General features: G+C 37.7%; 1 protein-coding gene across 2 annotated transcripts; it reads right to left on the reverse strand.

Moving 5' to 3' along the window:
- Nucleotides 1-1,559: 1,559 nt before the first annotated feature.
- LOC124116671 (galactocerebrosidase-like) lies at nucleotides 1,560-11,077 on the reverse strand. Of its 2 annotated transcripts, XM_046478106.2 has the most exons (18): nucleotides 10,845-11,077; nucleotides 10,499-10,567; nucleotides 10,280-10,343; nucleotides 9,942-10,030; nucleotides 9,577-9,741; nucleotides 9,281-9,319; nucleotides 9,026-9,168; nucleotides 8,505-8,622; nucleotides 8,103-8,140; nucleotides 7,685-7,809; nucleotides 7,304-7,443; nucleotides 6,585-6,677; nucleotides 6,353-6,439; nucleotides 5,681-5,822; nucleotides 3,963-4,134; nucleotides 2,820-2,989; nucleotides 2,412-2,488; nucleotides 1,560-1,768 (listed from the first exon to the last, which is right to left on the reverse strand). In XM_046478106.2, exons 1-18 carry the CDS (start codon nucleotides 10,998-11,000, stop codon nucleotides 1,604-1,606), a joined length of 2,052 nt encoding a protein of 683 aa, XP_046334062.2. In that variant the 5' UTR covers nucleotides 11,001-11,077; the 3' UTR covers nucleotides 1,560-1,603. The 2 variants fall into 2 exon arrangements, with proteins under 2 accessions (XP_046334062.2, XP_046334077.2); XM_046478121.2 differs by lacking the exons at nucleotides 10,280-10,343; nucleotides 10,845-11,077.
- Nucleotides 11,078-12,326: the final 1,249 nt, after the last annotated feature.

Consider the following 12,326-nt stretch of genomic DNA (forward strand, 5'->3'; position numbering starts at 1 on the left):
CTGATAGTGTTGCAATGCAAAATATGAATTGGTCATTTCTGCATGGATTGGGATTGATGTGTATGGAAGAATGAGGCACTGTAGACATTTGGTGAAAAGATAGAAAAAACGAAGAAACACAACTACGAGAGAGCCTGGCGCCGAAACACACCAACATGACCTTCACGTGCAACATCCCTTGTTGGGCTATAAAATATTTTGGTTTTCATTTGCATGCCATCACAATCTTACAGCAAATGAACAGCGAAAATATGCTATGAGTGAAAGAAGCCCAACGTAGCAACGCCATCTTGCAAACAGGAGAATCATCTTCAGCTTAAGCAGGTTTTTTTTCACCCTAACAATACTGTCGAACCGTTAGCAAACACACGGGACTTTTCCAGATCCGGTCGACCACGTACTCGTATCACTACTAGAGCACATGAAAGATTAAAACGGCTACGTCACTTACGCGAAAGAACCATCACGACTATCCCAACAACCACGGCAATGCCAGGATTGAGTAGGATGCCCACCAAGTAAGGAACCGTTTCGTGCTAGACGACCAGTTGACGGTGCTGTCTGAACAAAATTATATTTCCCGTAAAATGATAAGTTCCCTACAACCTCGAAAATGGTGTCACATTGACTGAACAAGTTACAGTGAAAACTAAAACACGTGTATGAAAACCCTTCCATTATGAAAAACCGTCAAATATGTGTTGAGGATATCTTACCCGAATCACCAATGGAAGTGGGGGAGGAAGAATGGTTCTTACTATAATATGTGAAGTACGTACCTTGGTACATATTCTAATATAACTCTCTCTGACTCAAATTTGTAACCGCCAAGTATTATACATATAACCTTGGTCGGTTGTAATTCCGATACTTGCATTTTGTTGTCTGGAGACGGACAGTTTCGGAGCAGCAGACTTTGATAACACAATGATTATTAATCCTCGAGAAGAACTAAGGAAAATGATAGCACCATACTTAAATATGTTTGTCAGTTGTCTTCATATCTATGTCAATATATGTTCCAAAGCATATAGTTCAAAAGTATCCGAAAATGCATCAAGGGGTTTAAACCATATTAAACCGATATACTAGTAATTAACAGTTCAATTAAATGGGAATTTCAATAAGTTTAAAATAAGTACCACTCTTGACTCCTTCACCCTTGCATGCTGCTGACGAAACTAAAATGAAAAACAACAAAGAATGTAAATGTATGTGAACTATTTAGATATTACTAATATATGATGATTTAATGGTTATTTTAATTATTAACTTCAAACCTGATTCCGAACTTTAAGGGGCACTAATCTCTGGCTTCTACCCGACTGTCTAACACTGCCCGCTGGGGGTCACCAGCTGCCGCGAGTCGATTTGTTGGCTGAGCGTAGCCAGAAACTGGGCTACCGACTGTAAGGACAGCGTAAATATATTTTAAGACGATATCCACAAGCATTTCTAAACACTGATTGGTTATCACGTAAAGTGGGTAACTATGGCATGCCACTTTTATCTTTAGACTATGGAATAAATTAGATATCAATCGTGAAAATGATTTTTCAGACTCCTTCATTTATTGACGTCAAGAAGCACGACTCAGGACAGCTCAAGGGACATATGTTCCAGAAGGACTCATTATTTTCACATTGTCGAAATCTGCGTATCCCAGTGATCCTGTTCCAACAGCCACAAAGCCTTGGTTCGGTTCAGACGGGAGGTTAGAGTAAGTGAACACTATTTCATCGTTGACCTTGCCCACCGCTGTTGTTCCCTGAAATATGTAGAACACCACACAGCTGTACAGTAGGCAACATTCCAGTGATAACATGAGACTTCCCACGTATGCCGTTCTCACGTTTGTTGACGAGTGACCACAACAACATTCCTATCATACTTACTCATTCCGTGATGTCAAATTGGCAATCTCAGTGAGGTATGATTCAACTGTAAACTTATTTAGAAGATTACAAAAGGGCAATTGAGCAATTTGTTACTTGTATCCCAAATATTTAAACTTTAATTTCAATTGTTAAAAATTATAACATGGCTATAGAGAATATATATATAATAACAAACAAACAAGAACCGACACTGAAGAATCACTGTAAAATACAGCCATGGCACCTGGTGTTTATGAATCGCAGTAAAGTTGCATTGATGACACCAGGTATCGGGAAACGGATAGGCAATGCCTATCGTAAATCAGTTCAAGGTGAAGGTCAGCTTGTCCTAGAAAATGTTCTTTGGCAGCCGAGGTCATGTAATCAGTGAAAAGATCAGACTACTGTAAACACACACAATTATGTGTCGTTCGAATGTCTTTGTTGATGCGAAGCATACTGAGACATATTTTCACGTTTACCTGAATATGTTAGAAGTTGTTCCAGGATCTTTAACTACAAACTAATGCTTACCTGAACATTCAAGGATATGTTATTCCAACCTTTGTTAACGCCCCTTACGTATCCGCCTTGTAAAATACTCCTACGATCTGAGGTGAAAGTCAATGCATGGACGTTAGGTGATAGTTGTGGCATTTTTATCAATCAGGTATATCATTCAGGTTATGTAAGTCCTCCACGTTTGCGATCGTAACAAGTTAATGATTGTTCGTCACGTAACTATCAAATTAGGAGATAAAACTAATGTGCCTTGCGTTAATAACAATATGAAATAGCAAACAAACGTGCATCAGCTGAATGGCCTTTGTAAATCTTTCGCGATCTTTCTACAGCACTTGTAATTCACGTCACTCTAACATTCATTTTTCATTATCCGTTTTTGTAAATGGTGACCTTCATCACTCACATGGAGGAACTCACCCAACGTAGGGGCGAGTTGATAGGCGTTCTCTTGAGGGTAGAAAAAGAAAAACACGCCTTGGGATGAGTAAGTCTTACACCCTCCCTTGGAGACCCTGGCAGCAATGAAGACTCCTTTGGATGCATCGGTGCCATCATTATACACATCAGCCTCCCCGTAAATGTCCGTCCTGGAACACATTACATACACTGATATGACAGTGTAACGTATTGCCAAACAATGTTGTAATTGTTGTTACATCGTTTCTGTTGAGATTCAGTAGACATCTTTTACGCTGCCTCTAGCAATACTACATTTGTACATGCATATATTATCTTGACGTGCTTAATAACAGGATAGATCTTCCGTAATACCACGGATGTAATAGTGTACATATTAATCCAAGAATATTTCAAAATCTAAACTGTTATTGGTTTGCCATTAACAATATGTAACGGCATGTTTATCACCAAATGCTCCTAAGAATAATCAATGTGATAAAATTTATATCTCCGAAGAATCACCGAATATACGCTATATGATGTTGTGAGCATTGATGTTCCCATGTTAATGTTCAGTAGCTTTTTTATACCTATCATTGAGAATGTATCATTTGGATAGTCCAGTGTTGTAAATGTATTACATAGTTTCCATTGAGATTCAGTAGAATGTTTTTAGGCTGCCTCAAGAAATACTACATTCATATATTATATTTACGTGCTTAATAACAGGGTATCTCTTCCATCATACCACGGATGAAATAGTATAAATATTAATCCAAGAATATTTCAAAATGTAAACTGTTAATGGTTTATCATCAAATGTTCCTAAGAATAATCACTGTGCCAAAACATATATCTCCGAAGAATCACCGAATATACGCTATATGATGTTGTGAGCATTGATGTTCCCAGGTTAATGTTCAGTAGCTTTTTTATACCTATCATTGAGAATGTATCATTTGGCTAGTCCAGTATGTTTGGCAAATATTACAATACAAACGAATTCTATTCAACGAGAAGCCAGTTTGTGGTCTTGGCAAGTCCACACTTTATCATCCATGCCAATTATTGTTCATTTGTTTCGCTTTAAACTATACAAAAATGTTTCATGTTTCTGTCGTCACTACCACAAGTGATTAATACGTTTCACGTGTGTATTACCAATTAGTATTTCCGATTATAGTTATGCCAGCTGCAGTCTGGTTACAAAAAGGGATGGTCATCCTCAGGGTCATTTGGCGCATCACCTGGCCATGGCTTCCACCTGCTTGGTGTACTTCAAATGATCCGATCTGCTGCGCAAACAGATATGGCTCTTCGTTTATTCTGTAGCCTGCCAACATGAAAACCAGAAATTACTTATTGGTTGTGTTCAAGCAATACAAGTTCAATGTACTCAACTGAACTGATATTTTGTACAAGTAATGGATATCATCACACATGTCAGATAGTTTACAAAGTGGGGACATTTTCTTTCGGTTAAATCTATTTTTCCATCTACCAGTTAAGTGAGACCCTATAAACGTTTTCCCACAGTATGTTCAAGTAATATAAAAATTAGAACAAGCACTTTTTATGATACTTTACATTGTGCCTTTTGAAGACATATCTATTGCACTTTTGCAACACTGTAGGTTAATATCATATATTTTGCCATGGACTAAATGGTTAATATAAGTAGGATTTTTTGTATTTTTGTGATAACCAGATGCAACTGAGTACACGTTCGTCAAAAATTCGTTTGATGTATGTGATCCACCCATTTTTAACTTTCCAAATATGTCATGATTTTACAAAAACCTCCCAGGGAAGTAATTTTGCCCCAAAACATAATATCACTTTCATTTTAACCATGTTTGATAGATGAAGTCTTCCAAGTTTCCCAACCCTTGAAATTTCAAGGCTTTCTCTCGATGATAAAGGATATAAATCGTAAATGGACACCTTCAACAGTGGAGATGTTTTCAAATCGCCAAACTTCGCATCCATAGAAAAGAAATGGTATAACCATACTGTCAAAATCCGCAATTGACATTCAAGTGATAATCTAATGTCCGTCCTTGTTGTAGAACATAGAACAAAGCTTGTCCATTTGCCTTGTTGTGGTAAATTTGGAATACATTTGAAAGGTAACACCAGGTATTGACAGGAATCAACCTTTTTAAAACATTATGACCAATTTTAGTTTTGGTAATATCAATCTTAAGCCTCCAATGAGTCTAACACCTGTTGTAAAGCATAACCATTAGTGGCTAATAACACTTCATCAGCTGTACAAAATAAAACAAATATTGTGATAATATGTTCGATTCGGTCAAGAATTCTGGTTTCAACTGGACATCTGTACATGAAAAAATCTTATATAAGTGCCGCTTCGACATCACTTCAACATATTGCAAACACAACAGGCGACAGGTTTTTTCCTGGTCTAACTCCATATTTTCATGAAAACAAACCTGTTGAAGTACAATTACAGGAAACACATGATTTTATATTTGGTACATATCATTAATAACGTTAAAACACAATGAATGAATCTGATGTTAATACAGGGAACCGTCAAAGCTTATGGCATGGCAGCCTAGCTTGAGAATGTTACTGAGCTAGGTGAGGCTACTGATGGTCGATTGTACGAGCTCTGTCTCCCGTATAAAGTTCTCCTTTCTAGATATCATCCAAGTCTTTCTACAACATTCATTCTGGCAATCAGGTCCTCGTGATTCGCTGATTTTTGGACAAGCTTACATGTAGGACATTTCGGATCTGTTCTGTCCATGAAGTGGGCAATCACAAACCTCGATGAAGAGATCGGACAGAATGGGAATCATACAAAGTACATTGGTCTCCATAATTTTACTCGTCATTATAACTAATCTTACTTTCGAAGTCCTGTGTGTATGGCAGTGGAAAGAGTTCAGATGGAGGTGGATGCGGGTATTGTCCCTTCCTGCCCTGACCGACGGTAGTCAATGTAAGAATCTGATCCACGCCAAGGTACACGTCCAAACGGTTGTTCTCAACCTTAAAGAAAACACCTTTTAAACACTGCATTCATAAACTTTTCACATACATACCGGTGGTGTTTCTATTATGCATTTACGATAATACTCATGCTTTGGAAACGTTAAACAGTTAGTGACTACTGGTATTAAATACACGAAGCTATGAACGAAACCTTTATCTCAGAGACAGTTTAATTATGCGACTTTATAACGACGTTGCGTTTGTTAGTGAATGTTATTTTACGCCACAGTTAAAATCGTACAGTTCAGGAGTGGACGCCTTAAATAAGTCGATCATCTTTGGCCACAAACATACACTGGTTGATAGCAGGACCAACGACCTATATCATCGGGGAACTATGACAGTACATTTGCCAGCTTACACAACACAAGCACACAAATTATCTCTTAAATCGGCAGCTACAACAAGCACACCTGGATGTTCATTTCGTAACATTCGCCACCACATGAACCATAAGGTTGATTTCTATAACAAGGGATGTGGCCAAATATTGTTCTATATCCAATTCCTTAAGTCAGAAAACAAACCATCATTGGAAAAAACGGTTTGAAGATGGTTGGTTCGCCGGCAGTGTGCAACTGTGTGAAGAACGAGTTGATGTACGTAATGCCGGCCTGGAAAATAACAAACATAACTTCTTTACAAGCTCTCCATACAGTGAACACGGTGAATTTAATACTTTTATTTGGATGGAGCAATGACATCTATGTTGCAGTGTATTGTGTTGTTTTTTGGATTTTGTTCAGTTACAAAACTCACCAAACTTCCATCAAAAACAAGGGTGATGTTCTGAGGCGAAACGTCATACCATGGGATAGAACGCGGGTTCCAACACACTGATCCATTATGACTCTGAAATATAACGCTGTCGTAAATATCATATTTTCCTTTCGTCTTCATTGTCTCAGAGGCCGGTGAACTCCGGTCTTGGAGCAATGGGATTTGTGGACAGTGGCACATAGCTCCGAATGGCCCACAAATGGCCGCCTACCGTGTACGGGCGTCAAATTCAAAACGTTAAAACTTGAGTAAATGTACCCAATGTAGAGGGAAGGTTACGATATTTTTTGCCTTATATTTCAACATGAGCATGCCTTTCACCCAAGCTGACTTCTCAGATACAACAATCATATGTGAAAATAACCATCTTGGGTTGCGGATTTGCTCATTTAAACTTTCACTTGAAGTTTTTGACACTTTTCACCCATTTTAGCCGTACTTATGTATCTGAACATGTCAGAACACTTTTCAAAGTATTCTGAAATTTAAAAATGTGCCAGTTCCAGAGGGTCTACTCCTCATCATACCTCATCTTTCCCTATCTTCGTTTATTTCTGGCGACATTTGTCGTCAGCACGAATTAGTTACAATCAAAAGACATGCAACACATAATAACTTGCGTGTCATCAAAATGACAATTTGATTAACGTTCTCACTCGTCATGAAAATGTGCAAATGTCAACATAAGACATGTTTACCATTGTTTCAATAACGATCGTAAAGTCTTTGCCATCGGGGCTGACCAGTGAAACATAGCTTCCTCCTCGAGTCAGTTTCCCAACACCAGAACCGTGCTTCAGATATTTCCACCCAACTCGGGTAAACTGTGTTGTGTGGGCTAAAACATATTATGTGAGCATAAAGACACATGGACTGTGTCAAAAGTATTTCTATGCAGTTAACCAATTTAGGTCATATCTTTTTATAAAAGCTATTAGAAATTTAAATAACAAACCTTTAAGATGTGTCAATGGCTTGAAACTGAGGGAATCCTACTAGATACGTCACATGTTCTCATGTTAAAAAACGGAATGACCGTTTCATTGTGCAAGCTAGACAAATATCCCAACTATACCTACCTGTGACCCAGATAGGACTGGACACTTCATAATGACCACTCCACGGCTCCAAAGCGTTCATCAAACCGTGACCAAAGTAAGGAAGGTCAAAATACCAACTTGTTATCAACGCCCAGGCAATACAGCTAGCCGCAAACAGATGAATACATTGTATTAGCAGCCCACGGATTGCACTGGCAACCCATCGGTAGTTTAAGTAAATCATATATACGTGTATTGTGTGAAGTTATGTTTCATATATTTGCATTATTCAACCAGAGATGACTGTCAAACTGTTTTTTGTTACCAAGCTGTTAACTGATATGAGAGATCTGACAATATAAGTTCAGTTTATTGTTTTTCAAGGCCATATCACCCATATTACAAACATGTATATCATGTACAGTCATATTATGCCTCACAATGAAAATATTCTTACCCTGTCAAGTTTCCGTTTACATAGTTTTGATTAAGTGTCTGCAAAAGTAAAAACAAGAATAAGATTTTATGCCGCTTTTAACAATATTCTTGAAATATCACGGCGTCCAGAAATGGGAATCGAACCCTGAGTCAATAAATAGACATGTGAGAATATGAATTGTGATTACAATCAGTGTGATCACTCATCCTGCATTATCTTTCCGATTTAAGATCTAAATCACAAATACCACCGTGACGTTGGCTTCTCGTCTCCGTTTTCCCCAAGAAATGCTATGTTTGACTTGTTTGTCGATCAACTTCAGTATATAATGCCAATTTCAAAACCTACGTGCGAAAAAAGTTAGCGATATATTTTCAAATAAGAAGAAATTGAAAATCATCCGTGATGAAGATTACTCGCCCTTGCCCAGCATCCCGCCCCCGTCTGGTTGTTGAAGGTACTGTAGTCCTCTGACGCCCATAGTGGCTTCCCCGTGGCAATGGCAGATGCGGAGGAATAGGTCCCAGGGTGATGCACACTGTATATCAATGTTTCATTATTACGACCAATACAATCATACCATAGTATATCAATGGTTATATTATATGTTTTCAAGAAAGAAGTTATCATCTATAAAATAGCTTGTCTTTACTACCATATGTTTTCAATATTCAAACTCATAGGAGAGAATATTTAAGGCTTGCACCGATACGCTCCCATATATAGTTTTTTACTGATTTACTTTCTATTCCTTGTCAAAGTATCGCGGACACTTCATGTCAACAACTAATTACTATTCTTAAGCGTCACTTTTTCACTTTTTGCAGGACTTTTTGCTACGTGTAGAAGATTAATATCGGTGATCACGATGTGGCTGGCTGGCTATCGTAATGTGCAAGCGTACCCCGATGGCATGGCTGTGCATGTCTACTACTATGTACCCTATTCCATAAACTGCTGCTGCCAACTGCGGATCTGCAAGTATTTCCGCTGTTAGTGTCTTCCAGGAGTAAGCACTGGCATAATCGGCAGCAATGATCTTTGTGCCCACTAAACCATTTGCATCAAGGTCCTTTCTCAAAGTCTGTAAAACACAAAGGGTAATTTACAGTCACTAGCGACAGCTATTGAGAACATATTTGTTTTATTATATATGATATTTAATTACTTCATCTATTAAAAGACTGTATACTGACCTTAATATATGTTGTATTGTACATCCTCTCGTTCCATATCTAACAACGAAACAGAATAGATACATTGCGATTTAATCCTAAATAAATTTAATCCCTTTTCAAAAAGGGACATGTACATGTATATATCAAGATTGAGATGTTGCCACTGACAGGCATCAGTCGAACATATACAGAACATCAATGCTGAACTTATGGTTACACCTTTCATTAAGTTGACATACTTGTTTCTTAAATTATCAAATTATATTTATTATAAAACATCATTACTAAGTAAGTATTGTTTCTTCTTTACATACCCCGATGTAATCCACTGTTAGATTGTAGTGAACCTTAGCCCCGTTTATCCACTTAACGACGTACATAGATGTCCGATCAGGGTCATCATAAATGTTTCCTGTGCTTCCTCCAACCCAGCCAGGGAATCCCCACGGGAGGCCATATAGTTTTATGTCTGGATTACGCTGTAGAGATAATAACAATTAAAAGCATTTTATGATTAGAGCTGGATGTATCAGCTGAGTTTCTGGTCCAGTAAGGTTCTAACGAACACATTGGTCTCATCCGTTTGTCCGTTACTTTATTTATTTAGTATTTATCCCCTATCCCATAAGATAAGACTTCATGTTCACTATATGCTACTTCGTTACATCCGGAGTAGTACCTTCTTTGCCTCCATCATGAGCCACCATTCATACCCCCGCTCATAGTTCTCCTCGTCCGGTGTTCTCATGTGGGTGGACTCGGTCCCATCTTAAAGATATATATGAATGCAATGTGAACACATGTTATTGTAAATATATGTGTTTACTTACATACAAAACATTTTCAACAAATAGATGTCATATGCCAACCTTTGGGGATAAATCTCATCGCCCTTCTGGATACGAGTGTTCTCTTCCACTTTGGTGTTACAAAAAAGAATAACAGGCAAGTTTACTGAACAAATATTTGCTAACATCATCAAATGTAAATAGTCTATAGATCTGTAATAAACCCTACCTGTACTTTGGGTGTCGCTCCCAATTTCTACTTTAAGAATTTGAAGCGAAGCTCCGAAGTTTGGCTGAAAGAGGTCAGGGGAGAAAATACTAATTGATAAAATATGCAGAAACTATGTTAGTATTACAAGATATGATATATTTTCACATGAGCTGTACCATGAATACGGTTCGTTGGTCATGGATCAGGGCAATGTAAGGATTATTCTGGTTGATTTACCTTGAACAAGTAATCCAGAATCTCATTTCTTTGCTTATCAGGGTATCCAACAAGTAGTTTTGACGTTGCCTGCAAGAACATACACATTGAGAGATATGGCAGAGGTGGAGTAGTTGTCCTAGATTATGAGCACGTTTAAAATTGAGGGTTGAGTGTTCATGAGATTCCGACTCAGGCAGTGGCGTAGTTATTGGTTCTCGATTAAATGTAGATTTCCACTGCAATCTGCACAATCACATGGTATACAGATGGTTCATAAATAATCATGTATGTGCGCTACAAACCAGTGATTTATAGTACATCCATAGTAAATACGCTGTGTAGAATATCAGAAACAGCACCTTACCCCGCCTCCGCTTATGGCTCCTATCCCATCAAAGACACGACCCAGGCCAGGGGTGTCGTCAAAATTATACACCTCAAACGAACAACACGATTTCCATTGAACTAAACTTAGGAGGGCTGGTAATAACATGTATTCGGTTAGACGAAGCTTGAACATCGTTGAACATAGTCACAAACACCTTTGTGAATGACCCTGTCTGTCGCGGTACTTATACTTATGAGTCTTATAGAGGTATTGTACTTATTTCGTTATCATAGTCATATCAAATGCCGCGAGAGATTAACAGCTGCTATGTGGTCAGTAACGGTGCCCTTATTTCAAAAGCACAAAATGTATTGTAAAATTATGTAAAACGACTTTCAAACACTGGTTTGCCTGGCCCTGAATCGAATATTAACAAGCCTTCGTAGACATAATAGAATGTTGATATATAGGTGGGTAAACAAAGATGGTGTTAGTTTCTACATTGTAATAAAGAAGTTGTATGTCCATAATACTACATCCCTTGTAGAACATAACGGTTGGTCATCACTTAAATGACAGTCAGGAAACCAATGGATTTTAATAATATTTATTAAAACGCATTGTGCTTGAAAAATCATGAGATCGTATTTGCCTGTTGTGCGAATTGTACAATAAGTGTGATTAACATATAACAGTTACCACTACTATCAGTGTATGGACATAACTCTAAGAACAAGTGTCAACTTCGGCAGAACATTGCTGACCTTGTAAACAACTGTTTTGCTACTTTAATACAGTCTGAGAGAAAAAATCAACGTCTGTCGTTATCAAACTGCAGAACTTACTATCTGAAAGATGGATACATAAGCGAACAACCATTCTCAGATTTAATTGTGGAGCCTCTAGAAACATTATAACCATCCAAACAATTAGTGTCTGATGTACCATATACAAATGTTTCTACAAGACAGATTATTTGTAATTTGCGTTGGTCATATTACCAACTTCTACCAAATGTTGAAAGTTAAGTACTTTCATATTCTCCTCACTTTCAAAGTCCTCCACATTGGTCAGTGGAAACGCATTTTGGGGCTTCGGGTGTTTCCCTTTATTTTCGTCAACGTCATCAAGGTGAAGGTCGTTTCCTGGTAGGTAGTCAGATTGAAGGTCCCGTTTATGATCTGTTATTAAGGCCATAGTTCCATAACAAAATAAAAGGTAACCTCACTTATTCCGTTAATATGTGAAGTCAAATTATATTTACGTGTTTATTCGAACCATTTAACAGTTCCAACTGTTACAACTACCAGTTAAGTTGAAGGTAACGCAGTTTGAAAAAGAGCTTCTTAAAATGAAACTGAAAACATGAAATCTAAAATAACCTAAAGATCCGGACATTAAACTGAAAATTAAACACTATTATGCAATGGCAAAGGATGAAATTGAGTTATCAATATATGTTACATTAATTACCTTTTCCCCAAACAGCTAAATGCTATTCACCAATTCCTTTACTTA

Source organism: Haliotis rufescens, unplaced genomic scaffold (genome assembly GCF_023055435.1).
Source record: "Haliotis rufescens isolate VD_foot unplaced genomic scaffold, xgHalRufe1.0.p SCAF_12, whole genome shotgun sequence".
Lineage (NCBI taxonomy): Eukaryota > Metazoa > Mollusca > Gastropoda > Lepetellida > Haliotidae > Haliotis > Haliotis rufescens.